This window comes from Trichophyton verrucosum (genome assembly GCF_000151505.1).
Source record: "Trichophyton verrucosum HKI 0517 chromosome Unknown contig00659_1.f1.exp, whole genome shotgun sequence".
NCBI lineage: Eukaryota > Fungi > Ascomycota > Eurotiomycetes > Onygenales > Arthrodermataceae > Trichophyton > Trichophyton verrucosum.
In genome coordinates this window covers 43,441-70,672 of record NW_003315296.1, presented here as the reverse complement: position 1 = coordinate 70,672, position 27,232 = coordinate 43,441, and the positions used below count along the sequence as shown (strand labels likewise).

The 27,232-nt window shown below is 50.2% G+C and overlaps 13 protein-coding genes and 1 non-coding gene across 14 annotated transcripts; 6 read left to right on the top strand and 8 right to left on the bottom strand.

Annotated features, from left to right (window-relative positions):
* Positions 1–11: 11 nt before the first annotated feature.
* TRV_06035 (aspartic-type endopeptidase (OpsB), putative) lies at positions 12–1,612 on the top strand (the record flags this gene model as incomplete). Its single annotated transcript, XM_003019887.1, has 3 exons — positions 12–218; positions 276–594; positions 651–1,612. The coding sequence occupies 3 exons, from the start codon at positions 12–14 to the stop codon at positions 1,610–1,612; spliced, it is 1,488 nt and encodes a 495-aa protein (XP_003019933.1).
* A 932-nt stretch (positions 1,613–2,544) lies between these two features.
* TRV_06034 (uncharacterized protein) lies at positions 2,545–3,740 on the bottom strand (the record flags this gene model as incomplete). The annotated part of the gene is made up of 2 exons (XM_003019886.1): positions 2,545–3,373; positions 3,454–3,740. The coding sequence occupies 2 exons, from the start codon at positions 3,738–3,740 to the stop codon at positions 2,545–2,547; spliced, it is 1,116 nt and encodes a 371-aa protein (XP_003019932.1).
* A 1,725-nt stretch (positions 3,741–5,465) lies between these two features.
* TRV_06033 (uncharacterized protein) lies at positions 5,466–5,921 on the top strand (the record flags this gene model as incomplete). The annotated part of the gene is made up of 1 exon (XM_003019885.1): positions 5,466–5,921. The coding sequence occupies one exon, from the start codon at positions 5,466–5,468 to the stop codon at positions 5,919–5,921; it is 456 nt and encodes a 151-aa protein (XP_003019931.1).
* Positions 5,922–6,540: 619 nt separating this feature from the next.
* TRV_06032 (MFS transporter, putative) lies at positions 6,541–8,236 on the bottom strand (the record flags this gene model as incomplete). Its single annotated transcript, XM_003019884.1, has 3 exons — positions 6,541–7,542; positions 7,704–7,896; positions 7,947–8,236. The coding sequence occupies 3 exons, from the start codon at positions 8,234–8,236 to the stop codon at positions 6,541–6,543; spliced, it is 1,485 nt and encodes a 494-aa protein (XP_003019930.1).
* Positions 8,237–9,385: 1,149 nt separating this feature from the next.
* On the bottom strand, positions 9,386–10,526 carry TRV_06031 (uncharacterized protein; the record flags this gene model as incomplete). Its single annotated transcript, XM_003019883.1, has 2 exons — positions 9,386–9,788; positions 9,892–10,526. 2 exons carry the CDS (start codon positions 10,524–10,526, stop codon positions 9,386–9,388), a joined length of 1,038 nt encoding a protein of 345 aa, XP_003019929.1.
* A 689-nt stretch (positions 10,527–11,215) lies between these two features.
* TRV_06030 lies at positions 11,216–11,286 on the top strand. Its single transcript has one exon. It is a non-coding gene; the product is annotated as a tRNA-Gly (tRNA).
* Positions 11,287–11,794: 508 nt separating this feature from the next.
* On the top strand, positions 11,795–13,042 carry TRV_06029 (uncharacterized protein; the record flags this gene model as incomplete). Its single annotated transcript, XM_003019882.1, has 1 exon — positions 11,795–13,042. One exon carries the CDS (start codon positions 11,795–11,797, stop codon positions 13,040–13,042), a length of 1,248 nt encoding a protein of 415 aa, XP_003019928.1.
* A 154-nt stretch (positions 13,043–13,196) lies between these two features.
* TRV_06028 (uncharacterized protein) lies at positions 13,197–14,741 on the bottom strand (the record flags this gene model as incomplete). Its single annotated transcript, XM_003019881.1, has 2 exons — positions 13,197–13,397; positions 13,581–14,741. 2 exons carry the CDS (start codon positions 14,739–14,741, stop codon positions 13,197–13,199), a joined length of 1,362 nt encoding a protein of 453 aa, XP_003019927.1.
* A 755-nt stretch (positions 14,742–15,496) lies between these two features.
* TRV_06027 (uncharacterized protein) lies at positions 15,497–15,652 on the bottom strand (the record flags this gene model as incomplete). The annotated part of the gene is made up of 1 exon (XM_003019880.1): positions 15,497–15,652. One exon carries the CDS (start codon positions 15,650–15,652, stop codon positions 15,497–15,499), a length of 156 nt encoding a protein of 51 aa, XP_003019926.1.
* A 672-nt stretch (positions 15,653–16,324) lies between these two features.
* TRV_06026 (DNA repair protein Rad26, putative) lies at positions 16,325–18,905 on the bottom strand (the record flags this gene model as incomplete). The annotated part of the gene is made up of 2 exons (XM_003019879.1): positions 16,325–18,172; positions 18,282–18,905. 2 exons carry the CDS (start codon positions 18,903–18,905, stop codon positions 16,325–16,327), a joined length of 2,472 nt encoding a protein of 823 aa, XP_003019925.1.
* Positions 18,906–19,600: 695 nt separating this feature from the next.
* On the top strand, positions 19,601–21,563 carry TRV_06025 (uncharacterized protein; the record flags this gene model as incomplete). The annotated part of the gene is made up of 4 exons (XM_003019878.1): positions 19,601–19,756; positions 19,835–20,234; positions 20,321–21,114; positions 21,198–21,563. The coding sequence occupies 4 exons, from the start codon at positions 19,601–19,603 to the stop codon at positions 21,561–21,563; spliced, it is 1,716 nt and encodes a 571-aa protein (XP_003019924.1).
* A 322-nt stretch (positions 21,564–21,885) lies between these two features.
* TRV_06024 (uncharacterized protein) lies at positions 21,886–23,593 on the bottom strand (the record flags this gene model as incomplete). The annotated part of the gene is made up of 5 exons (XM_003019877.1): positions 21,886–22,024; positions 22,113–22,554; positions 22,605–22,932; positions 23,012–23,186; positions 23,376–23,593. The coding sequence occupies 5 exons, from the start codon at positions 23,591–23,593 to the stop codon at positions 21,886–21,888; spliced, it is 1,302 nt and encodes a 433-aa protein (XP_003019923.1).
* Positions 23,594–23,968: 375 nt separating this feature from the next.
* Positions 23,969–24,979, bottom strand: TRV_06023 (uncharacterized protein; the record flags this gene model as incomplete). Its single annotated transcript, XM_003019876.1, has 1 exon — positions 23,969–24,979. The coding sequence occupies one exon, from the start codon at positions 24,977–24,979 to the stop codon at positions 23,969–23,971; it is 1,011 nt and encodes a 336-aa protein (XP_003019922.1).
* Positions 24,980–26,046: 1,067 nt separating this feature from the next.
* Positions 26,047–27,073, top strand: TRV_06022 (uncharacterized protein; the record flags this gene model as incomplete). Its single annotated transcript, XM_003019875.1, has 2 exons — positions 26,047–26,162; positions 26,329–27,073. 2 exons carry the CDS (start codon positions 26,047–26,049, stop codon positions 27,071–27,073), a joined length of 861 nt encoding a protein of 286 aa, XP_003019921.1.
* Between the last annotated feature and the right edge of the window lie 159 nt (positions 27,074–27,232).

Genomic DNA, 27,232 nt, shown 5'->3' with positions numbered 1-27,232 from the left:
TCCATTTCAAGATGCGTGGCGACTCCTTTATCTGGTCGCTGGCGACGGCGATTCCATTGCTGTCCACTGCCGTCGAGTCCCTGAAAGTTGTCAAGCGAGATAACCCATCGGTTCTCGGATTTGATATCGAGCGCTTCCAGGCTGCAAAGCCCGTCCACAGAGATATTATCGCCAAAAGAGCCTCGACCAAGACCATCAGCCAGGATCTTGATAACCAGGTGAGTGCTGGAGTTGTGTTTGCTCCTACTACTAGGACGTGGCGCTGACAGCTATAGAAAAATCTATATTTCTGCAACCTCACTCTCGGAACGCCTCCTCAGACAATCCGAGCCCACATCGACACAGGCAGCAGCGATTTATGGGTTAACACTGCGGAATCCCGGTTCTGCAGCTCGAGGCGTGCGCCATGCAGTCAGGGCGGAACATACGACTCCTCCAGCTCTAGCACCTACCAGCTCGTCAACAACGACTTTAACATCTCGTACGTCGACGGATCGGGCGCCACTGGTGACTATGTTACCGATGTCATAAACGTCGGAGGTATCAAATTGAAGGACTTCCAGTTTGCCATTGGACACACCTCGTCCAGTCCTCGTAAGTTGATGTTATCTTTATCACGAGGGAACCATACAATGCTAATACCCTCCTAGTCGGTGTTTTGGGAATTGGGTATGAGGCTGGTGAAGCCCAGGTTACCAGGTCTGGTGATCAGTCATATCCCAACCTTCCTGCTGCCCTCGTCAAGGCCGGCCACATCCGCTCTAATGCCTACTCGCTCTGGCTCAATGACCTGAGTGCCAGCCGTGGCCAGATACTTTTCGGTGGTATCGACACTGGCAAGTTCCAGGGCAAGTTGCAGACCGTCCCAGTCCTCCATACCAGCAGGGGTGATTATACTTCCCTGGTTGTAGCCCTGACCGGTGTTGGTATCCGGACTGGCTCTGACGGCAGTATCGACACATTCCCATCCCAGCCAGTCGCCGTCGCCATGGACTCTGGCAGCAGTTTGAGCTATCTTCCTGATGCCCTTGCAGCAAAGGTCTATAACTCTGTCGATGCTGTATTTGATCCGGCTAACAACCTTGCCTTCGTCCCTTGCTCCATGGCCAATGACAAAAGAAAGCTCGTTTTCACCTTCTCGTCCCCACAGATCGCCGTTGGTATGGACGAGCTAGTGATTGATCTTGGGCCGGACGCCAATGGCAACGAGGCTACCTTCAGAGACGGCTCAAAGGCCTGCGTCTTCGGCATTGCTCCTGCCGGAAGCTCTATCTCCATCCTTGGAGATACTGTGCTACGCAGCGCCTATCTTGTCTATGATCTCGACAACAACGAAATCTCCATTGCTCCAACTCGGTTCAATTCCACTGAAACAAATATTATGGAAATTGGAACAGGCGAAAACAGCGTACCTGACGCTACCGGCGTGCCAAATGCTGTCACAAGCGCCCAGGTTACCCAGGCTACTGGTCTTCCCGGAGTTGAGACTGGTGTCCCTGGCTCAAGACCGCCTAGCTCCAAGGCCGCAGGTCAAGCAAAGAGACCTGATTTCGTCCTCGGCGTTGCTGCCGTTGGACTGGCAGGTGCTGGCATGCTCTTTGCTGCCATGTAATATCCCTCATGCCCGCCAGCTTTGGGTCTTAGAAATTTTTTATTTGGCTCATTTTCTGCATATTGATATCCCTCGTGCCTAGGTGACTAGAGCTTTGTTGTATAGTTTTTCCCTTCCACTTTCGTGTTTCATATCTTCTTCTCTGCATAGAGCAGGGTTGTTTCATGACCTCCACGCACATATCCCCATTTCTATTTTCCTGCTGCTTTTACCTTTCTTCAACGTCCTTGCATATATAACCTTGCTCTGTTGCTCGGCGTCAGGTTGGCCTGACTTGTTGATAATTGGTATCATAAGGATAGCCCAAAATTACGTACATAATCAACCTCATTATTTCTCTCTTGTGTGCACTAGAACAGCTCTGCAGCACCTACGTCTGCAGAACAATCTTTTCGCGAGACACCAGATGGTTGTACTGTTGCATATTTTGAATGTCATCCCGGGGACGAAGGGTCATCCCGCGCAGAGGGCTATTTGGAGATATTTCAGGGCCTGATGGAATGTTTATATCCACCGATCTTATATAACACTCTTGGTCATTATTTCGGCCAGTACGGAGTACGGGGTATCTAGTTCGATATCGTGGTCGCTGTTTCCTTCTATACTTTAAGCCACAGTAGCACCGCATAGGGTGTTTCGCCAGATACATTTCACACTTTGACCAAGGCTTTCCCGGGTTATCATTGCTCAAAGCTGACGCCGCAATTTCTTTTCTTTTTTTTTTTAATCTTATCTCCTTCTCCTTGTGAGGCTCATAAGACAGAGCCTCAGTTTCGTTTGGTGGGAGCGGTACGTATTTGATCGTTGACGGGAATATGACCCTTCAAAGTACTCCGTAAAATGCACGCAAATGCCTCAGTATAGAGAGCCCCATCTCTCCGTTTTTTCCTTTTATGTCAAGATTGTTTCCAATCCAACATTAAAACTCCTGATCAGCATCTCGAAAGCACAACCGCTCGAGCCCCTTGATCAGGCTTGGCTGTGACATCCAAAGTTGCTGATTCTTCCTGATCGTCAAAAGAAACATGCTCAGTAGTTTCGTGTAAGTGAGCGTCCCAGTCACAACGCCAGATCTCCGTCTTCACGTTTCTCTGAGAGCTCCAGGATGAATTTTGCCTTGTATCATCAGCCATGGCAGCCACTCTTCGGGCCTGAGCTAGATCACCGCATTCTAAAACGGTGAAACGGGCTTCAAGCTTTGCTGAGGCAGCTAATAGATGAGGGTAGAAGGAATCAGCCCTGGCCGAGTCTGACGCTATCCCCGGATGCTGAATTGCCGGAGGTACCAATGCCAATGTAGGCTCATACAAACGTACACTACGTCTGGTCGTTCCATTTGTAAAATCCCTGGGTGATATGTATGGAGGGTTTGATATCAGTAGATCCAATCCTTTGCTGTGACCCCCCTGATTTGATCGAGAGAGCATCTCGCCTAACTCTGAGCCATCTGATTCCAGATAACAAGGGTCTAGGATATCAGCATGCACGAAGTGGATTTCGTCTCGTGCGCGGGAGAGTAAGGTTCCATTTCCAATGTTATATTCGAGGTTCTTCTTTGCAAGAGAGAGAGCCGTAGCACTGATATCAACCCCAATGATCGAAATGGTCGGAATCGAGGGCGCAAGAAGAGAGTGAAGCAGCAGCGGTATGCAGCCTGTGCCAGTGCATATGTCGATAATTCGAATGCTTCTCGTAGGGTTAAGACGGTTCTCAGTCAGCAGTCGCTGTGCTATACGCGTGGTATAGGACTCCGTATCTGGACTATTAATAGGAATTCAACAGTGTCAGCGCCATCTTAGGATAATGTCAACAGAAATGAAATCTGAGAGTGTTCATCTAACCGTGGAATCAGCACTCCTTCTCTGCAGAGTATTGTCAAGTCTCCAAACGGCTGGTCCCCAAGGATATACTGCAGAGGCTTCCCAGCTGCTCTCTGCCGGACGAGCAGCTGCAACCTCTGCTTCCACCTCCAGCTTTCGCGACCTGTATCCCTACTCCGGGCATACTCAGTGAGCCAGCGAAGCTCGTTCCGTGCAGAGCAAAGATCTCGGCATTCTCGAAGCAGCGGCGGCAGCAGAGGATCGATGCGGTGCGCGCGCAGGAAAAGCGAGTAGGGGATCCGTGGCATCGATCGACGGGATAGCTAGCTAGCAAAGGGTCTTCATTCTGGTCTATTTAGTATTATAATTGCAGATTTTGAGCCATCAATAATGGATATGATGATGCTTCGGCCATTCATCTGATTATTATTATTTTGATCCGACTGTCAAGATACCAAAATGTATTCGGCATTCATTCCTTAACTAACTAGCGCCGCGGGAGCGAGCCCCTGGCCTGGCAGAAGCAATTATGCCTAGCTGACTGCTGTAGCTAGTCAACCACTATCCAAACATCCAGAGAGCAAGAAATCACAGTTGACAACAAATGACCCTTGGATGAACGGTCTGTCATGAACGGCTCTATGCATTAGCCGTCCCGTTCTTCCCCTTTTCTGAATGGTGCCAGATATAGTGCCACTATACATGCGGTGATACGCCCTGTCACAGCGCCGTCGGGGATGAAATACGGTGTCACTCTATACCCGCGCCGCCTATGAGCGACGGCCTCACACTTCGCAATGCAGCTGGATCTAAGGCGGGCTACCTGCTCGCAGGGCGGGTCGGCTATTGTTTGGGATAGGGAGTTGTCGGCTGCATTTCCATCCAACCCGTCCTGTAGCCTCCCGGGCTTCTTCGTCCTTCTTAAAAGACCGCCATCGCCAGTCAGCGGCTGCTTACACCCATCTCACTCGCTGTTGTTTGATATCCCCCATTCACACGCCATCACAGTGAAAATCCCGAGGCTACACGGCGATCTCTGTACTTCTTATGCGTACAGGAGGAATTATAATGCCCCTGTCGGCCCCGAGTTTGTGAATTTACCAGCATCATCACATCTTTGCCAGTCGTGGCCATAGGTTTTCGATGGATGGCCAGTTATCTATCAAGCCGAATGACAGCGTCATGCTCCTTTCAGTGATGTGGTCTGAGTTCAGCGTTGCAGCAGTTATTCTGACAGCTCGAATCTTCACTCGTACTGTGGTTATTTCAAGTTGGGGATGGGATGATATGAGCATGTGCCTTTCGATGGTATTCTTCCTCTGCTTGGCGGGAGAGCGAAAGAGAAAGAGAGAAAGGGGTGGAAGCGAGTAGAACAGCTGATATTAACCATTTTCTAGGTACTGGCCATTATGGATACGTCCCTACTGACAGCCAGTGTCCGTCATGGCCTGGGAAAGCATGCCACGAGTCTCACAGAAGCCGAGTACATCAATGCAAATAAATACAATTGGATATCGCAGGGCTGCCATGTTATGTCAACGAACTTTGGTAAAGTGTCCGTCATATTGTTCCTGTTACGGATTGTCGTGAATTCTCGGCCACAGAGGGTATTTCTATACACGGTTATGGCCATGTTAATGGTCATCAATTCCGTTTGCGTCTTTACAATCTTTGGCCAGTGTACACCGACTTCGCGACTGTGGGATCAGGATATACCAGGATATTGTTGGCCACCACACTACCAAAGGGATTATGCATTCTTTCAGGGCTGTATGTATATTCACCCCTTCAAGCATCCCCTGCCTGAGAAAATACACTAGTCGACTGATTGACATGTGTGCAGCCTTTTCAGCTTTCTCGGATGGCCTCCTCGCCATATATCCTATCTTCATCATATGGAAATTGCAGATGTCAAGGAGAACTAAAATCTGCCTTGGGTGTGTTTTGGCTCTGGGAATAGTGTAAGTCTTTGTCTATATCTAAAGCAAACAAAACCTGTAGCCATATTCCACTACTAACAAGCAACAAGGGCAATGATCGCGGCTATAATTAAGACCATATTCCTCGCTAGTCTAACAGCCCGAAGTGACTATACCTATGACACTATCTCCCTGACCATCTGGACGAATACAGAACAATATTTGATCGTAATAGAGGCCTGTATACCTCCGCTTGGTCCGCTTCTGAAGATTGCCATGGGGAAAACCCCTACTGCGCAGCAGTCTAGTTCCAACAAATATGCATCCAAACACTACTCAGGGGAGCAGCAAATTAAGCACCCTGTGTTCATACCGAAGGATTCGTTGCTATCTACTAACGAGTCAAGTTGTTATCCCCTACGGGAGTATAAGGGACGGTCACGGATATGGGGAGATGGTAGTGAAGGCGTGGTGGACCTTGATTTTCGTGAAGCTCGAGCATCACAACTTAGTGGCATCATGAAAACCACGGAGGTGCATATTGAGAGTAACAAGGATCCAGCGGAATAAAACGATTTCAGTCAAGCTGCCTATATGCCGTTTGCGGTGCTATGGCAGAGCTATCATCACAGCCTTGATGGATATTCTGAATACTTGAAGCAGTATGGTTTCAGCGCTAGGTTTGTTCCTCTCAGCACAGTTGGCAGTGCCAATTTTTGCACAAGTGCCCATAGTATATCCGAGGAAAATAGAGTCAAGGAAAAGACAAACGTATTGTATATTGTACGGAGTAGCTAGAAAAAGATACTTGAAACTGCAGAAGAAAATGTCGAGCCTCTCAGACAGGGTCCACGGACTGCCTCGCCAAACGCGGAGAGAGCTCTCTATCCCTGTCTATAAGTCGGTGGTCTATATCAAACTAATTCAACTACCCAGTTCCCAGCAATCAAGTTAAGCGTGGGGCGAGTCTTGCTTTGCTTTTTCTTTCTCATCTCAGGAGAAATTGAATGAATCATAAAAGTGCATGTGCAATTGTAACGTGTAAACATGACAACCTCCATTCATCTATAAGGTGTTGACACTAGCCGCCGGCCCACCCCCAAAATTATATACATATACACAATAATTTGCTATAGACAGGTAAGTGTAGAATGGAAGAAGAAAAGAAACAAGCAAAAACTTTTAGTCATTAGAGAGTCTTAAAGTTGACCGGACCGGCCCAGTGCCTGATTCTCTTGCCGAAAAATTGGAATATCAATAGCATCACGAAGGCGAAGCCACAGATGCCTGTCATGGCACCAAACTGACGAATAGGCCCTTGGTCTCCGGCCCAGCGAACCATGAAGTAGCTTACGATGAAACCAGCCGTGGAACGGGAGAAGTTGAGCCAGGCAGCGACCTCACCGCTGGCTTCTGGGTAGCTGTCTAGAACGTATGCGCTGGTTGCGACGGTGGTAATCATAATGCCGAAGACGTAGAGACCCCAGCCCAAAGAGGCGAGCATGTAGTGATATTCACGCTCGAGGGCAAAGCCAAGCAGGATGAGACCAGCGCAGATGCAGGGTGTGCTTATCCAGGTAACGAGGTATCGGGCTTCTGGCTCAAATCGGCCTTGATTGCGGGAGGCGGCGAGGCTAGCCACGCGGTCGTGTAACCAGTGGCCGACGATCTCACCTAAAATAGCAGCAACGACGGGGGTGAAATAGAAAAATCCGATTTGTTTGGGGCCAAAGTTGTAGACGGGTACGAGGAAGATGGCAAGAGTGGTGTTGATGCCGACGACCCAGGCGAAGGTGAGCAGGTAGACGATGCAGGAGATTAACATGGCTGGTTTCGCAATAACGATGAAGGGTCGCATAAATGCATCCTTGAAGCTGTTGCGCTGGTGACGGGACTGCCATTGTTCAGTGCCAATGAGGCGTTTCCAGCGGGAGACCCGGACTGGCCGTTGGTCTACAGGAAGCTTCCTGTCATAGTAGGTCTCGTCCATGAAGAGAACGATAGCGATGAAGCAGAGGCCAGTCTCGATGGAGTAGACGCCGAATGCCCACTGCCATATTTGGGTGTTGATGATAAAAGCTGTGAGCAAGGGGCCGAGATAGGGTGAGACTATAATAAAGCTGGACCAGACGTTGATCTTCCTGGCGTGTTCGTGGAAGAAGAAGATGTCGTTTATGAACATGAGGCCACCCTGTTTTGTTAGCCGGATACATGCATTGATATATATACATCGGAGAGTCACTTACCCCCTGTGCGACGGTAGAGAAGAAACCATTGAGAATGCGCGCAGCCTGACAATTAGATCAGTATACATGTAATCGAACGAGTCCATGTATTGGAAGGGAACCGTACCATGAAAGACTCGAATGACTGGGCAGCGGTGCACCAGACGGCGGTAGCGACGGCACCGACCATGAACCAGAAGAGTACCGGAAGACGACCGAAGTAGGCCGAGCAAATGACAGTGACGATACCTCCAACTCCAAGCATAAAGACATTGCCAGCCTGAGAGTGGTTGACCTCGTCCGGTGTCATATGCCATATTCTATTACCGTCAGCAAGTATAGGATTGAAGAGCATATGGGGGTGACATACTCGGCCTGCGGGAGGAGGGTGACAGCGCCAACAGCAGAGCCATAATCGGGCAAGAAGGCCGCGAAGGAGATGATGAGAAGGACTATCCACTTCTTCGCCGAGGACCAGTTTAAAGGGTCGTCTGTAGAATCTGAGGGCTGGGGGACGAGAATTGTATGGCCGTCTGGCGCAGTCTTGAGGCCGGCAGCAGTGCCTGGGCGGGCGACAGCGACATCAAGGATGACACCGTCACTGCTGTCCCCGTCTCGCACACCCGCCTCGATGTCAACAACGACGTTCTCCTTGGACATGGCAGCGGCAGGCAGTCGGACAGCAGAAGTATCGGCATCAATGGGTCAAGGAGAAGACGAGGAACAGAAACTCATTGGGGGGGACTGGAGAGAAAAATGAGGAGAAACGAGAGGAAGAGCGAGTGCGCCGTTGGCGGTTTATCTTAATTATTATTATGCACTTATTAATTATAACATCAACCAGGAAGAATTGAGAGGCATCCCTGCGCCTGTACGCCGTCCTGGCTGCAAGCTTGCCCAGGTCGAGAGCTCCATCCAAGACGGCTCTGGTCGAGTTCGATACGAGTGCGTTCCCACTCCGGACGGGTTGATCCGCTCTTCTCGCAGGCCAATAAAGGCCGCTATGAAGGTGGACATCGCGCGGGCGGGCAGAAGAGGCGACCAAGTCCGTTGTTTCATCGTATCTGCAGGCATCTTGCATCTCCTCGTCTGCGGGAAGGGATGTGCATTTCCTTGGATGTTTTGGCCTTGTCGGTCCCTCCATGTGGTGGCGTCTTCGAGAACATCTATTAATAGGCGCGCGCTCTTTGCTTCTTCTGTGTCGTCTCTCCTTTCTCTCTCTTCCTCTTTATTTCTCTCTCTCTTTGTGCTTTTTCCTTTTCTCTTCTTTTCTATCTCCCCCCACCCCCTTTAACCCTTCTCCAGCAGCTACTCCGTAAACAATGACGAGACCTTTTTTTATATAACGACAAACACTTGGGATTATGTCAGCAATGCACGTGTAACTCAATCAAGTAGGTCACATGACCAAATAAAGTTAAAGTTTTAAGGTTCTTTTGACTTCAAGTTGAAGTGTTATTATCAATATCATTATCAGTATCAGTATCATTATTCATGACTGCAGTGTTGACTGCATGTTAGCTGCAGATATATATTTCAACTGTATATGTCCTTCGCTGAATAGCAGGCCTGTTTTGTGTCCATTATGTCCATTCCCACGAGGGAACAGTTCTGTTCTAGAAAAACTGTGGATCTCGGAGTATGCCGATTAATTCAAAACGCAGACACGAACTGGAGGGGTTTGTGTGTCAAGCTCTCAAAATAATAAAATAATCTGAATCGGAGCTACGGAGAATATCATCCCATAGAGTTGCTCCAGAAAATCTGGAGTTCCACGCTCCCGTCTCCGCCCAAGAAAAAAGGGTTCGGTCAGGCTAGGGCCGTCTGGCTTTTGTCGTCCAGACCTACATAATGCAAACTCAACCCCCACAGCTCCTGTTGCCTTTTCTCGTCTTTTGCCTCTACAGCCGCTTCAGCTTGCTCACTCCCGTTAAAGTATGCTTCTGTGGGATGTGCCCAGGAGTGCTTGGGTTCCAGCGCCGCAGACAGCAGGTCTTGTGCGGACTTCTCGGCGGTGCGGAAGAGCCCGTTCGGCCACAGGTGCTGAGCTAGCCATCGGGTGTACAGCTGCATCAACGGGAATGTGAAGTTTCGGTTTGTCCATGAAGCCCTCTGCACTATGTTGTCGTGTAGCACTGCGCCGGGGTCGACACCCGCGATGCTTATATTGTTGAGGTCTGGAGTTTTATCTAGACGTTTCCTCAAGGCATGCCTGGGGGGATCGTATACGTTAGAACCCAGTGATACCCATATTTGGCTTTCTTGACTCGCATGTTGAAAAAAAACGGAGCGGGTGGGTTGAAACTCAAACTCACATAAAAGTAACCAGGGCTAGTTTTGAGGCGCCGTATCGCCGCATAGACTCCATAGCTGCATCTTTGTCGAGGTTGTGCATGTTTGGATGTGCCAATTCAGCTACGTCCCACTTGAGCTTGTCTGGCTTGTAATACTCGTTCTCTGGGCGACGGGAATCATGTGTGCAGCTGGATGTATAGACGATACGGCCGTGCTGTTTGTCCATGGACTGGAGGAGCCGGAGTGAAAGGAGGACATTGGCAAGAAAGTTGACAGCGAAATTCATCTCGAAGGGCGGGTGCTGCTTCTCTCCCGTTTGGTCTGTGAGCCGGATACCGCTTAAATCGTAGCACAGAGCTGCGTTCAAGACCAGCGCACGAATAGGGGGTATCGTGCCGGCCGACACTGTTCTATTGATACCCGAGACGAAGGCACGGACGTCATCGAACCGGGCAAGATTAACTTCCGGTATGCTCGCTACGTGGTTTCTTTTGCCATGAGAACTGATAATCCGCTGCAGATCGGCTGCCTGGGTCGTTTTCTGGTAGAGGCCCGGGAAGATGAGTGTGTAGGACCCAGGGCGCCGCAGGAGCTTCTTTACTAGCTCCTTTCCCAGGCCGCCGGTTGCACCGGTGAGGATGATAGTGCCATCCATCGTTCTGAGAAATTATGATGAATTGTGTGTTTACATATAGATATATATATATATATATATATAGAGAGAGAGAGAGAGAGAGAGAGAGGAGGGAGGGATATATGGGTACCCAACGGCGGGGTCTGTATCATTCGACTGATACCGTGGTAGCCCATTTCCCCCTTAGACGGGAACAAGGCCTAGAACAATCAACCTGTTTTTGACTGCAGTCTGTTCATGTGCGAATATCTATAGCATCTACTCTGACAGAGGGCACCGCAGAGCTCGGCTGAGGGTGAGCAGCAAGGTTTCCACGGCTGAATGGGTTGAGGATGCACCGGGTCTGCGGCCAACCCAGGCCACACCAACTTGAAGCGATGAAGACATTGCTCGTGCAGTAGGAAGCCCTTGAGCCCGCCGTTCATCTCTGTACAGCTGCTCTCTAGCAACTCTTGCAGTCAGGGGAGATATCCATGGATAGATACAGATCAGTATGGCAGTCTTGTAGTGCTGAACAGCAGAGCAGCCTCTATAGTAACTAGTTATCAGCAGGCAAGAGAAGACATCCTCAACCCCAGTCCAAGTCTCTCTTCTCTTCCTCGTCTTTCTCCTCGCCGTCCTTCCCGTCGACCCCCTACTCCTTCTTACTCCTTCTTACTCTCTTGCTTCCTTCAGCCTTCTAGCTTCTCTGCTGAGTAAGAGCTGCTGCAGCACTAGTAGTCTAAGGGTAAGATCTAACATTCCCAATGTTAGGACCCGGGTTCGAGTCCCGGCTGGTGCATTTTTTTTCTCTTTTTCTCTCTTTACTCTTCTCTTTTTACTCTTCTCTTTTTACTCTTATGACTATCTATATCGCCGTCTATATCGTCTATATCGTCTTTATTAACTATCGTGTCTTACTTTGCTGCTAGCGCTGCGGGTGGATGCGGTGGGCTCGCCTTTACCTCCGACTGCTCAACCACCGCCAAAGGAGTGGCCTCGAGGGCGTCATTAAAGTGGCCTCGCAGTGCTTGCTTGCGGCCTTAAGTATCTCTCGCTATGCGGTGATACGAGCCTCGCTCCGCCGCCCCTGGACGCTGCCGACGACCGTCTCTCCCAATCACGGCGGCGGCCTCGTCCATGTGTGAAGGATGATGGCAAGGCCGGCGGCAGTGCTGAGGGCGGGACTGGCTGTCGTTAAATAGGCCGCCTCTGCTCACAGAGATACAGACAGATACCAGACAAGATACCCAGATATCAAGACCACAGACAAGACAGATACCCAGAGATATAGACAAGAAAGAGACAAGATGAAGCTGAGCATCCTGTTGCTGGCCTCCGCCGTGGCCGCCGCGCCTAGCACCCACGGCCACGGCGGCTCGCGCATCGCCAACGTCGACGTCGGCGTGCGGCCAGGCTTCCTCGTCGACCTGATGCCCGCCGGCCCGCTCAAGGAGAAGCTCGCCGCCTGCGCGAGCCTGTACGAGAAGAAGCCCGGCAGGCTGCACTCCTCCGACTTCTCCATCAGCCATCGCGGCGCGCCGCTGCAGTTCCCCGAGCACACGCTGGCCGGGCTGACGGCGGCGGCTCGCATGGGCGCCGGCATCCTCGAGTGCGACGTCGCCTTCACGCGCGACCTCCAGCTCGTCTGCCGCCACTCGCAGTGCGACCTGCACACGACGACCAACATCCTCGCCGTGCCCGAGCTGGCGGCCAAGTGCAGCGTCCCCTTCAGGCCCGCGGCCGGCGGCAGGCCCGCCACGGCCAAGTGCTGCACCAGCGACATCACCCTGGCCGAGTTCAAGAGCCTCTGCGGCAAGATGGACGGCTTCAACCCCAGAGCCACCACCGTCGCCGAGTACATGGACGGCACCCCCAAGTTCCGCACCGACCTGTACGCCTCTACCTGCGGCCAGCTGCTCTCGCACAAGGAGTACATGCGCGTCGTCGACATGTACGGGCTCAAGTTCACCCCGGAGCTCAAGGCCCCCGAGGTGCCCATGCCCTTCATGGGCAAGTACTCGCAGGAGCAGTACGCCCAGCAGCTCATCGACGAGTACCGCGCTGCCCGCATCAGCCCCGACCGGGTCTTCCTCCAGTCCTTCTCCATCAACGATATCTACTTCTGGAACAGGCACGACGCCGACTACGCCCGCCAGGCCATGTTCCTCGACTCCCGCCCGGATACCCCTGAGGGCGCCCGCCAGGCCACGGCCACCATGGCCCAGCTCAAGCAGTCCGGCATCCGCACGCTCTCCCCGGCCTTCCATGCCCTGCTCAAGCTCGATGCAGGCAACAACATCGTCCCCTCGGACTACGCCGTCGCTGCAAAGAAGGCCGGCATCAAGCTCACCACCTGGTCCCTGGAGCGTTCGGGGCCCCTGAACAAGGTCAGGACCTCCGGCGACTTCTACTACTCGTCCATTGCCGCTGCCATCAAGGACGACGGCGACATCTACCGTGTCGTCGATGTCCTGGCCCAGAAGGTCGGCGTTGCCGGCATCTTCTCTGACTGGCCGGCCACCGTCTCCTTCTACGCCAACTGCTTCAACTTGTAGATCCCAACGTTTATAAACATTTATAGACGTATATAAAAATTAATGTTTTGTATATAATAATATCTATCTCTCTTTTGAAAAAAAGACCTCTATATAAAATATGTCCCGTCCATGCATGCATGCCCTTATGTACGTACTTTTTATAATATATTATCTACTTGAACAAACGAGCAATCTCCTCCTCGCTGAACCGTCTGGTCTTGGTCCTCAGCATCGCCGCCCGCTCGTCCATCGTCATGCTGATCTGCTTCTCTCCAATGGGGACCAGACATCGGGCCAGGTAGTCGTAGTCCTTCTGCAGCAGCTTCACCGTCATCATGATGTAGTCGATGTTGCGGAACACAAGTGCCTGTTCCTGCGAGTACCGCTGCCGCTGCGTCAGGAAGGCCACCGGATGCTCTCGCCAGTGCCGTCGCGGGTTCAGATGATGCGACGTATGATATCCATCATTGAAGCAGAACCGGTTACTCTGCCAGTTGTCAGTCTCGACACATTATCATCAACTTCATCCATCAGCTGTATATCTAGGGACACTCACCGGAACGTCAATCAGGGTGATGCTGGAGCGAAAGTCAGACGAAGGATCGACCTCGTCCACCAACGCATGCTGGCCCCAATTGCCCACCATCATCGCAATCCGCATCAGCAGCAGCGGCAGCAGGAAGACAAACACCGTCGCCCGCGCATCCACGCGCACAAACAGCACCGCCAGCACAGCGTACGTGCTCAGCTCCCAGCCCGCAGCCTTCGCCGCCATCCCATACTTGCCCTTCTGCGCAAAGTACAGCGGCAGCTCAATCCACACCAGAAACAAGAACCGGCCCACGTACGCCAGGAAATCACGCAGCTCGTCGCGCTGGTAGCGGATCGTCGACGACAGGTCCTCGGGCCCGTTCCCTTCGACGTGATGGTGCTTGACGTGGTGGTAGTAGTAGGAGTTCCACGTATGGCCCATCAGCGGGTTCGTGATGTAAGGGAACAGCATGTCGAACAGCCAGTACTTGCGGTTCAGGATGCCGCCCATGTGGATGTGCTGGTGCATCATCAGCGTGTACGTGCCCATGTACCACGCCTGCACCAGCAAGTGCAGCACCCCGTGCAGCCAGCTGAAGCGGTAGAAGAGCAGCACCGCGCTCGGCACGGAGGTGCTGAAGTACAGCAGCAGGTGTGTGAGCATCGCCACGTCTGTCTCGACCCGGACAAGCCGCCGCGCCCTGGCGATGTACGGCCCGATCAGCCATTGCTGCACCGCCGCCGGGAAGGGCAGCTTCTGCGTGTCCCACGAGACGAAGACGGTTGGATCGAAGTCCGCATGCGCCGGGTCGTTCAGGTTCCGCAGGTGCTCGATGGTCTTTCGCTCGTCTTCCGCGTCGTCTGCAGCTCTGTCGTCTGAAGCTCGCGAGTAGGTACCTGAAACTAGCTGGTTAGCAGCCGAAGCAGAAGCAGAATAAGAAGAAGAAGAAGAAGAAGAAATGCGACGTCTGCCCAGGTTAACTACCGTACCATTGCTTCTTCCCGTCCTCGTCCTGCGGCCGCTCACTCCATTATTATCATTGCCGGCGAGTCCGTTGCTCGTCTTCGTCTCCGTCTGCGTCTGCGTCTGCGTCTCCGACTGGCCCTCTGCGTCTCGCAGCAGGCACTTGAGCACCAGCAGGTCGGGCTGCGTCAGGTTCGGATCAACATACGACGCTGGATCCATCTTCTTGGGTGCCACGGCTCGAACTCGACCTGATCAGCAGGGGGTGGTAAGGGAGCTGGGCCGGCGAATTAATAGCTAGGTCGAGCACAGAGAGAAGAGAGAGAGAGAGAGAGAGTGACGAGGTTTTCCCACGAAGACGCAGCGTCGCGATGGATGGAGGACGGCCCCTTTTTCTTCTTTTCTTCCCCCGGGACCTTTTCAGGCAGCAGGCAGCAGCAAAAAGGGAGAATCTCCTGATTAAAACGTCATTTTTGCGCTGCTTTCTTTTCTTCCTTCTACCCAGCGGACGGGCGAGCTAGCTGGATTGGTTTTATTTGCCAGAGAACCCCCATGGATAATAATACCTGCTGCGGGCGATATTATTATTATTTGCTTCTGCTCCGCCTGCGGGTTAATGAAAGCGGATTCAGGGGGGGGGAGGGCCAATGGAGGCGGCGGTGGACATCGCTAGAGAGGCGGGCCCTGAGCGCATCAGGGGGTCGTTCCCGCTATTATTATAAGAAGAGGAAGAAGGAGAAGAAGAAGTTGTATAAGATGGAGATGGAGATGTTGTTATATTTACGTGCTGTGCTTGTACGACTTGTGTGCTCAGGGGGCAGCAATGACTTCTGATATTCAACTACTCCGCATTATTATCCTGTCTGGCTGCCATCGGGGGAGTCGCGGATATCCTTGCTTAGCGACCCCAAGTCGAAGGATCCAATTTCATGCGCCTCAATTCCAACCTGGCTGCGTAAGGGGCAGTCACTGCACAGCTACTCCTCGTCCTCATCGTCGTCCTCGTCTTCGCCATCGTCATTCTCATCTTCGTTCTCATCCTTGTTCTCGTCTCCGGATTGAGCCTCCTCCTGCTCGTCATCGTCGTCACCGTCGTCATCTTCCTCCTCAGAGCTGCTTCTAGGGGGCGACATGTACACCGGGCCGCAATTACACTCTCCGCAGATGTCCAAGGAGGTTTCATCGGGAAGAAAGACGAGGGTGTCATCGTCACCGCAGGTCCCGTCACAATCGGGACTATCTCGTCTCAAAGTGACCTCGCAGCCGCAGGAGTAGAAGACCGACCACTGTTCGCAGGACATTTTCCTATTCATCGTATTAGGTCTCTTTGGCTTTGGGTTTCTGGTCTTTGATGATACATGGAAGAAAGGACTTACTCTTCTCTTAGTTTCTTATATTGAAAGGATAGAAGAGCAGGTAGGGCTGTTTGTGCTTGTTTGATTGCTTCTAACATATACAAATTAGCAAGCATTCACCCTAGGTATAGTCAAACAGACAACTCACTGTTTGTGGTTGACAGAGAAGCTGAGGGTTGATGATACCTTGACTGGCCAAAGCAGAGAGCAGGAAAGCAGGAAAGCAGGGGGGCTCCTTCTTTTTATATTAAAAAAAAAGGCTCAAAGTGAGCTGCCTCCTTAGTGGAAGGACATATATAACCGTCCGGAACCCGCTTCTGAAGGACGTTCCTTTAGATGAGCGGGACATGATAAGTTTTCTTGTTGAATGTCTGTCAACTGCGCTACATTGATATCCTGTAGCACAGTATAAAGGAAGACTAGAACCTCACGGAAGGTTATCACTATCAATCATTCATCTGTCTTGCTTGATCGGAATGCCTCTACCAGTGCCTCTGCTTCCTGTGGGTTGATAGCATCCTCTAGCAGTTCATGGGCCATTTCAACAGTCTGGTCAGATATTCCGGCTTCTAGCAGCAATCCTTCACTAAATGCCAAACGGGTCAGGACAACAAGGTGTTTCTGTACCGCCCCTGGTACAGCACGGAGCCGTGAAGGTAGGTCGACCTGGCCTGGGAACAACTTGATAATACCATACACAAAGCGGGTCAGACCGTTGACCAAAGTGGCATGTAAGTCCCGCTCTGGGGGGTTCGAATACATAGCATCAAGCTCGTCATGCATAGACCGAAAGGCGCGGGCTAGAGCACTCGGATGCGAGGCAATCATTTTACCAAGTCGGTTCCGTTCTGGGTTTGGTATGGAGAAGGCAATCTCGTTCAGGAACAGCATCACCTCGACCCGTAGAGTGGTGATTTCCCAAGCCGTGTACGGTTTCTCCCCTTCATCGGAAGACGGTAGTTCGCTAAGCAGGTTAGCTGCCCTGTCAATGATGTACTTTTCATGCTCCAGCTGTTGCGACTCTGAGTCACAGATTGGTCCAAAGGTGTTGGTCAGCTGGCCACAGGCTAGGATCTTCAACGTCAGAATGATATCGTTGAGCTGCTGGTAGGAATTCAACATGATCAGGATAAAGTCGTATCCCACGCAGCGCCAGAACAGCTCTAGTGCCTGCCTGTTCTGCTGACAGCCGCTGACAATCATGTAAAGTATCTCGAGTGCCTCTGTGGAGCTGACGCGGTGGTCCAGCTTTTTCTGAGGCGTCCTCTTGACCTTCCCCAGGTTTTCGTGCGATACTGGGGAACTGGTGAACCGAGGCACGCCATTGATGTATCCGGAGTTCTGGAGCACCGGCACAATAGATTCGATGACGCAGGGAGCCAGCTTATGCAGATCTAGGTGAAGTATGAATTTCACTATTGACATGAACATGCCAATAGGGCTGTGGAAATGCTCTTTCAAAGCGCGTGACCATAACGACGCTATGGCCTTGGTATATTCCACCGCATAGTTGCTGCTGCTTTGTGCGGTAATCGACTGTATGACAATCGACGAGAACTTGCGGTCCGGCTCGGATGGGAAATACATGCTCGAAAACACCTCCATATCAGGAGCATTCCTTGGGTATGTACGGTGATTAAGGATAAGCCGCATATACCGCATGTTACGGTCCTCTCGCTTGGGCTGCTGCTGCTGCTGCTGCTGCTGCTTTTGTTGACTCTCTTCGGGGGTCTCTTCTTTTCCTCCTCCAGGAGTTTCAGCGTTCCCATTATCACCAGCACTGCCCCCGAGAGACTGACTCAGCTGAAGCGCAAGAGGTATTGGGGAATCATCAACCGCGCGTTTTCGCTTGTTTGACGTCATTGGGGTCACCCGCTTGGATCTCCTTCCGGTAGACTTTGAAGGAGACACCATGAGCTCATCGTCATCAAATCCGTCCCTAAGAGGCAGGGACTTGCTCTTCCTTGGGGTTGCAGGGTGCGGCTTATCATCCTTGGGCTTGTTCCGGAAGCTATGCTGCAGTTTAGTAGCGCGGTAGGCCTCTTCTTGCAAGTCATGCTTGAGAAATCCGTTTTCAGCAACCAGCCGCTTGCTCTCCATTAGAGCAGCTTCAATCTCTGCTCGGTATTTCCTAGTTTCCTCTTCCATGGCACTTTTCAGAGCAGAAATTTGGCGGTTATGATTCTTTTCAAGTTTTACCTGATTAGCCCGTATAATGGCAATCTCGCCAGCTCGAGCTTCCTCTGAAGCCGTTGCTGCTGCGAGTTCTTGAGCAAGCCTTTCTCGTTCTCGAGTCAGCTTTATTCATTTTACATATATACAATTAGCTTCCCGTATCTTCAGCGATCAGTTGGTATAGATTAAAAAAAAAAAAAAAAAAAAAAACAAAAAAAAAAAAAACCAATACCTGTTCAATCTGGTCCTTTAGCTCTTCAACATGGGCACCCTCAAATGGATGGGTATGGAACGAGGTGGTGTCGGCATTGCCTCCTTGCAGCCCGTCTGTTTGCATGGGCTCTACCATCACACCGGGCTCGTCCGCCGTAATTCGACGCCATTGTCCCGGCGCAAGAGAGGCACTGGTATAGCCCAGCTGCTGGCCGATTCCTTCGCCAGATTCTCCCGGTGTTTCCAGTAAAGCATCTTGTTCGTCCACCAGATCTAGACCGTCGTCCTTGCCGAGAACGCTGGCATCCCACTGCTGATAATCTGTATCCCCAAAGCTCAGCGCCGGCCGGAGATGCTGGGCAGGGTTCCGCCGTCTCCTCCTCTGCTCAACAGTGCTACTCGAGGTATTACTTGTCGAATGGCGAATTAGTGAAGGCCGGACAGGCCGCGAGACAGGCTGGTCATGTTGCTGAAGTTGTTGTTGAAGTTGCTGCTGCTGCTGCTGCTGCTGCTGCGTCGTGTCTATAGATGGCGGCACCACGGCCCCTTGCTGCGTTGTTCGGTAGGCATCCTGCTCCAGCTCGAGCAGCGCATCGTACGCGGAATCGTCGACCCCGTCGTCCCAGAAGTTATCGTCCTCCATCCCATCAGAACCGCTGCCGTCTTCTGCTTCATCCCAGGCGACAGGATGCGATGCGACTTGCGCGAGTCGAGGAGGATCAGAGGCGCAGCCGGCTTCAGCTCAGACCCTGGCCGGCCCGCCTGATTGGAGCTCTGCTGCGTCCTTGGGCTCTTGGGGCAGACAGACAGTCGACACGTCCCCCTGATGCCTGGAGAGCCCTGCTCGCTGTTGCCTCGATGCGTCCGGCGTCGTCAAGTTGTCAGTTGTCGCTGCTGGCGTTGCTCTCGCGGGCTGACCAATCTCTCTCCCGCAGAAAATATCATCCCTGGGCGCCGCCAAAAAGGTCCACCAGCGATCTCACTAACAACCAGCCAGTTACGTTAAGTTAAAAAAAATAAAAACACCCAGAATCTCCCAGTCGGTTTGCCGTGAAGCAGCACAGCTTCGCCGTCCGCCGTCCTGTCCGCGTCTCCAGCTAGACTCGCCCCGTTCCTCGCCTGCCGCTGCCACGAAGAGGGAGTTGCGCTGTCCAGGTACGCCGTCCCCGGCCCTCCGCTGGCCCCTGAAAGGCCCTCGCGTGCTACAAAAATCCCCCGAAGAGCAAAGCAGAGGAGGCCCGCAGGCCCGTCGAACGATACTCCGTACAGCATCCCAGGCTAACTTCTCTTGCAGACTCCCACAGGTTGATGATACCGACGAGCCGCGAGGTCTGAACTATGGGCAAAAGCAGGAGGAATCTCCGCGCGCAAGACTCGCTCGCTACGAGCCCCGAGACTACAAACTACCCGTCGTCCGAAGACAGCGACGCCTCGGACGTCCAGAGCCCCAGCCGAGAGGATAGCGGCTTGATACCTCAGAAAATGGAGGCCACCGTATGCGGATTCACCTGTAGTTCATGTTTGGCCCCTTGCCGTTTGTTCCTGTGCTGACGCTGGCGGTGGATTTGGTAGCAGACGACATCCGAGAAAGCGCAGCAGCCGCAGCCGCAGCAGCCGCTCTCCGACTTTGAGAAGAAGAGACAGACGTTCATCACCCGGACGATATGGACCTTTGTCATGATTGCCGGCTTCTTCGTCATCATCTTCGCCGGCCACCTCTACCTGATCATCGTCGTTACCGCCATCCAGATCGTCTCCTTCAAGGAGGTCATCGCCATTGCCAACGTCCCCAGCAAGGCCAGAAACCTCAAGTTCACAAAGTCTCTGAACTGGTACTTCCTCGTGACAACAATGTACTTCTTGTATGGAGAGAGTGTGCTCTATTACTTCAAGCACATCCTCCTGGTTGACAGGATCCTGCTCCCTTTTGCAACGCATCATCGGTTTATCAGCTTTATGCTCTACCTCATAGGTGAGTCCGGACCCATGCAGCAGCAAATATATATATATATATATATATATATATCTGTCTACAATAACGCTAACAGGTATCTATAGGGTTTGTCTTCTTTGTTGCAACTCTGCAAAAGGGACACTACAAATTCCAGTTTACCCAGTTTGCCTGGACTCACATGGCCCTCTATCTCATTGTTGTCCAGGCTCACTTTGTCCTAAACAACATCTTCGAAGGGCTGATCTGGTTCTCTATCCCCGTCTCTCTTGTGATTACAAATGATATCTTTGCCTACATCTGTGGAATCACATTCGGCCGGACCCAGTTGATCAAACTCTCCCCTAAGAAAACCGTCGAGGGCTTCGTCGGCGCTTGGGTATGCACAGTTATATTCGGCTATGGCGCAACAATCCTCCTGAAGCAGTACAAATATTTCACTTGCCCAGTCAACGATTTGGGCTCTAACCTCCTGACGGGTCTCGAATGCACTCCAAACCCTTGCTTCAAAGCACAGCCATACACCATGCCAGAATGGACTCACATCAACAAGACCTTCCACATCGCCCCGGTCCAATTCCACGTTTTTGTACTTTCTACCTTTGCCTCCCTTATTGCGCCATTCGGTGGCTTCTTCGCCTCTGGGCTGAAGCGGACGTTCAAAATTAAGGACTTTGGAGAATCCATTCCCGGCCATGGAGGTATTACTGACCGAATGGACTGCCAGTTCATCATGGGCCTGTTCGCCTACATGTACTACCACAGCTTCATTGCCGTTCACAAGGCCAGCGTTGGAGGAGTCATCGAGAACGCCATCACCGGCTTAACGGTTGACGAACAGTTGGAGCTCATCAAGGGACTGAGCAAGTACCTGTACAACCAGGGTGTTGTCTCTGAATCAGTAAGTATCTTGGCCAAAACAGTAGATATACAGCCTTGCTAACATACTTAATAGCTCGTGGAATGTTTGAACGGAGATTATAGACGACTCCGTCGATGATTGCTTTTTTCTTGGTCCTAGAATGGGTTGCCGCCTGCGATGCTGCTGCTATCAGGCTGCTTACCCTTATTATGGCATGTTCTTTTACCCGCTGGTTTTTCTCGTCCTTCTACTTCGACTTGTATCATTCAACATATCACTTGATGAATATTTTGGGCCTTCTCCTAATCCTCTTTTATTGCATCATTTTATTCTCCTTTACTCTGATCCCCAAAAAGATAACCGGTGCATTACATCATAACTGTATAGGCTTCTCATTCGAACGTGGATCACCTTTCCCATATCATCTCTTACAGCAATTCTTTCCCGCCAGGAGCTCGACGGCAACTCTTTTACCTCTTATGAAATGAAAATATCTCTGCTTCTTAATAAATGGCTTGTTCTGCATTGCTTTCTGGTATCATCTCTCATAGTTACTGCTTCCATCTGCCATAGCTATCTTTGTACAACCAAAACTAACTCCCTTGTAGCTCTTTGAAATAGTGAGCATTTCCTAGTTAGTAGCTCATTATGTCTCTCCATTGGATGATGGAACACATGTTTGCCGTAAAGGGGATGTTTCATCGGGAATTCTTCCAACCACGTCTATTCCCATGAAACATTACAAGCAGGATGTAGAATCGAGGCTAGACGGCTGGTTCTTGTCCAAATCATCAAATATTCGGCCAAGTCTCAAAATGGCTCAGCTTCTGGGTCAAAAAAGCTTTGGCCACAGCGCAGCTGTGACAGCATGTACCCAGGATGGCCATATGTGGGGTGTCTCTCTTCACATATACACTGGAAGAGACTGTCGATATCAGTCACAACCATGCTGTGTAGTGCAAGATAACGCAGCAGTCTTCTCGCCTAGCCCTCGGTTGAGAGCTGAATTCCACTATAGTGTATCTTACAGCACTCACTCCTCAACTTCGTATTCTTCCATTTCGACCTTGAAGTATGCTGACACGGTCTCACGTTCAGCCTGCGCTTGTTCAGGATCCAACATAAACCGAATCGCCGTGTCTCGACTGCGCTCATGGGCTTTAGCAACGGAATCATGAGCGGCAGTAGGCATCATTGGGTTTATGGGTGGTGCGGGAGGTGTTTCAGGGCGGTCTTTGCTGTGTCGGTGATGGCTATTTTTAGATTTCTTTGAAGAAGTTCCGTTCGATATGCCATTGCTTTCTGCCTTCCTCTTCTTCCAGTAAGCGAACCGTGGAATCTTATAGGAGTCCGCTTCTTCGTTCAACGGGATGCGGATATTTAAGAAGACGTCGAGGCTAAAGTCAGGGCCAACTGAAGTTGACGAACGATTATGCGTGTATAGTTCAAGCAGATCGAGTATGGTTTCTGGGAATTTACCTGGTCAGAATAATGAACAAGATAAGGCAGGAGATTGAGAAAATTCATACCCATAACTTCAGCTCTTGATGTTTCCCATAATTTATATTCTTCCTCCGAGTGTATCTTGTCTACAGGCTCCTCGAGAAGCCTGGCTGCTAGCTCGAGACAGGCAAAGGCCATAGTAGCCGATGTTTGCTTAAGAGGGGCAAAAGTTCTGTAGAGATCCAAACTTATGGTGTATGCGACCCGTCCAACTTTGGAATCCTTATCAAGGCCGCACTGCCTTGTAAGTTTCATCAGGACCTTCTGAGGGTGGCGATTTCGGAAATCAAACCCAGAGGATTCTAGCATCAGTCTCTCAAGACCGATAATAGACCGAGAATGGGATTCAAAAATCTGCGAATGTCATCATTAGCAAGATGGAACAATAAACATTTCGTGGGAAGTGTAAATCCCTAATGCAGCCAGTACATACCGGGTCATCCGCAGATAATTGTTCTGTTGGAGGGAGTTTAAGATTATACGAGCAACATAGGATATCTCTAGATTTCTTTAACGTGTCCTCGATCTTGCACGCGGTAAATAGAGCAGCAGCAGCCGCTTCCTGTAATCGTAAACTTGTGAGTAAAAAGAACCTCCAGGAATGGCGGCTAGCCCGTAATAACATAGTCGCAATACGTACTATGTAGTTATACTCGTTGTCCGGATGGACCAGCCGGAATTTGTGATAGTAAATTGACGCTGTGTTGAACGTCCTGACCGGCCTGGAGGTATCAATTAGTGAGTTGAGCAAAGAAACCGGAGACGGGGCCAAAGACAAATAGCAGAATCACACATACAGGTGAAGAGCTTTGCGAACATTATCTATCCAGGTAATTCCCTGGAGTCGATTGCTGTCTTCCCGGAGAGGATTAACCCCCGTCGCAGCAAAGCAATCTTGCACTGTTTTTTCAAATATATAGGGATTGGCGACCTGTATAAAGGATGGGTGAGGTGCCACCGGTGCTACATCTGCTGGCTGCGCCTCAGGGGTGCTCTCCTTCGCCGTCGGCGACATATTTCAATGCCGGTCGTCTGGTGCGTTCAAGTCAGCTGTAGCGGTGTTGAAATATTGAAATATATCCAACAGGATAGACTAGCTTTCCAGAAAAGCGCGGTTGAAAGCTCGCGGCCGGCATCATGGAAGGTTGGCGCGCGGCAAAATGTATTTCCGAAAAAGGCAGTTCTGCCGCGCCAAACTCTAACATATCATCGAGAGCTCTCCTTTCTCGAAAGCAATAATCTCTATCGATTTTACAAGAATGATCTGTGGTTTAATATGGATTTGCTCGTCTGATCATTTAGGATGCTCCCACGAGTGCTTCATGAAATCTAACGGTTTTTCCTACAAAATACCCCGATAACGATGTAGACCAGCCGCTCCATGAGCGTTTCATCCAGATACCTGATTATTCCCACTCTGTTCAATACGTGCTTTTCTCAGATGCTTTTCCGTCTTGGAATGGTTGGTAAGGGCTAGACCATCCGTAAAAGAACGGTTGCATGGCGAGCAGAAGTTATGTTTCTCCTGCTTTTGATGATCCTTCAGGGAATGCAACTTCGCTGCCGAAAAGAGACATTGGCTTGCCATGCACTTATAAATATGCGTTGTAGCCACATGTCTTTCGAAGCTGGACTGGCTACTCATGATCTCCTCACACTGGTCGCAGTAGCAATGTTGAATTGTTCGTTGGTGCTGTTCTAATTCCTTTTGGGTTTGGAACACCTGCTTGCAAGTCGGGCATGGCATACGCGTATGGTATACAAGGTTGTGTTTGCGCTGGATTCTCTCGTCTCGGAAGTAGCAACAACACACACCGCAAAAACTGTGGTTTGTTGCTTGCTGGTGAGCCCACAGCTCATCAACACTTGCAGATACCGAAGCACATGTAGGGCATTTGAAATTATGTGCCACATCTATGTGCTTATCCAGGAAACTCCCGTCCGCAAAATAAGCGTGGCAAAGGCCGCAATAGTTGTGGTTTTCGCTCATCTGGTGATGTTGAAGCCCTATTATGGTGTTGAAGCCCGCTTCGCATTGGAAGCAGATGATTCTAGAGCTGGTTGTCGAGGCAGGCTTGGACGGTGAACTATCAAGACTGCACCAGCGTTCGCTCCCGGATAGATTGGTCTGCCTAGTAGGTGATGGTAGCCCTGAATTACAGGCTCCTTCGGGTAGTGCCATTTTATTGAGAGCTTGGCCTGGCTTCCTGTCTAGCATTGCATGGTCGAAACCACAGTTTCTAAGAAAAGTCTCCAAGGACTCGGGTGTGAGGTTCTGTTTGCTCTCGATGTTAGCAGCCTGAGCCTCGTTCGTTTCATCATCTTGCAGATCAAGAAGGTTTCCCAGGGTTGGCCGGATTACGTTGTGTATCCTTGTGTCCCAGTGCGAAGACTCCATCATCGTATCATGACCACTAAGGCGACGTGGAATTCTGCTGTGACTTGATGTGTTGACGCTGCGATCCTGGCTCATGTTGGAAGATTCTTTCGTACGGGAGACCTGAGGTCCAATACGGCCCCGGACATTCCTATGTCTATGTTAGTATTGACTTTTAGGTTACCATTATAGACGCTTCTCCATACCACGAATGATTGTATCTTTCATGCTCTTGGAAACTATACCAACTACCAAATCCCAGGTGGCATTTTGGACATGTTATAGCATTTCCTTCGCATGTATGTGCTTGGTAGGCCTCTTCTGAGGCTATTAGTACTCCACAGCTTTCGCAATGGAACATTTCAGAGATATGTAGTTTAGCCTGTTATATACCCTGCGTCAGGCATATATTGGTATCACCAATGTGCTAGAAACCAGATTTGGGCACATAAACCTACAATGGATAGATAAAGCCTACCATTATTATATATATGATGGAAACACTGCATATAAACAACAGTCTTGGGATACAAATGGCCTTTGTTTCCTACCTCTAATGGGTCCAATCTAAGGTTCAAATTTTATAAAAAAGAAATATAGATGAAGGCGGACAAACTAGGACAGGGACAACATAGCAATAATATATTCCTATACGAAAGCATCTACTAATACTTTTTTTTTACTATCAACAGTGCTTATTTATTCTATCTTATAGCTCTATGACACCTTAGCTTTATAGGAACCCTACAAACTTCTCCTTGAATATTCCACAAAATATATTATTAGGGAAGTTGAACCAGCCCTACAACACATTTGGTATCCTAGGATACAGTCTCTATCTACCAATAAAGCAATATAATACTATTTTAATAGTTTTGCTATAAACAGATAAGAAACTTTAGCTAAAAGTAGGCATACATACACACTTTAAACAAAGTTGTACTTCCAAGCCTACCTAGCTTAGCAATGACCTCATGATTAATAATGCACAATATTGTAGTTTTGCTATATAAAGCTGTCAAAGCACTTGAAATATACGGATTGGTAATTCAATTCTCTCAAAGAAAAAGAGGAGAAAATACCTAGAAACAATGGGACCTCCCCCTGATGCCGATATCCACCCAACTGCAACCGGTCGAGCGAAGGAGGTTGTTGACAAGCACTCCAAAGAGCAGCCACTCAAGCTATACTCAGGCTGGTTTTGCCCGTACGTTTCAAGTTTTCATTCTCTAACAGATGGACATAAAAGGATGTCATCATGTTCTCACAAGGAGTTTCTTTGACGATTGAATGATATTAACCAGGAAATAGGTTCGGTATGATATTACTCTCGGATCTCGCCATATAAACAAAGAACATACCTTGATAAAAAGCAACTCTAACACACGAGTTATAGCCCAGCGAGTATGGATCGTCCTCGAAGAGAAAAATATCCCATATCAATATATTGAAGTGAATCCTTATAAAAAACCGGACTCTCTTCTTGCCCTTAATCCACGGGGCTTAGTACCAACGATTGCCTGTCCAACCATCCAGCCAGATGGATCAACTGCCATTAAACCATTATATGAATCCACCGTGATCAATGAATACCTTGAAGATGCATTCCCCAACCCGGAACAGCCATTGCACCCGGCAGATCCATACCAAAAGGCAAGGGGGCGTATCTGGATCGACTATGTGACCTCACGAATCACCCCTTCTTTCTACCGTTTTCTTCAATACCAGGGTGAAGAGGAGGGGTTGAACAAAGCCCGAGAAGAGTTCCTAGGTCATTTAAAGGAATCCATCCTGGCAATGGATGAGATTGGTCCTTTCTTTCACGGGAGCAATTTTATGATGCCGGATATAATGCTCGCACCTTTGGCGATTAGATTCTGGGTTACTGACCACTTTAAGAAAGGTGGGCTAGGCATACCGGCTCCAGGCAAAGGAGGGAATGATGAAGTTGTTTGGAATAGGTGGAGAATGTGGTTGGCTGCAGTTGAGACAAGGGAAAGTGTGGCTTCGACTATGAGTGATAAAGAACACTCTATGCCTATTTATAAACGCTATGCAGATGATGTTGCTCAGAGTGAATTGGCAAAAGCAACAAGAGCTGGAAAGGGTGTACCTTGAACCTCTTCATCGTAGGTAGAATGAAATACCCCCGTTTTGCGCCCTCAAAAGAGCAAATGTCTATATTATCATTTTCCATATTTTTTCAACAACCTTTGCATTGTGGACATGGCGGATAAGCCATATCCCCCACCAAAAATGGCATTATGATTGAGTTGA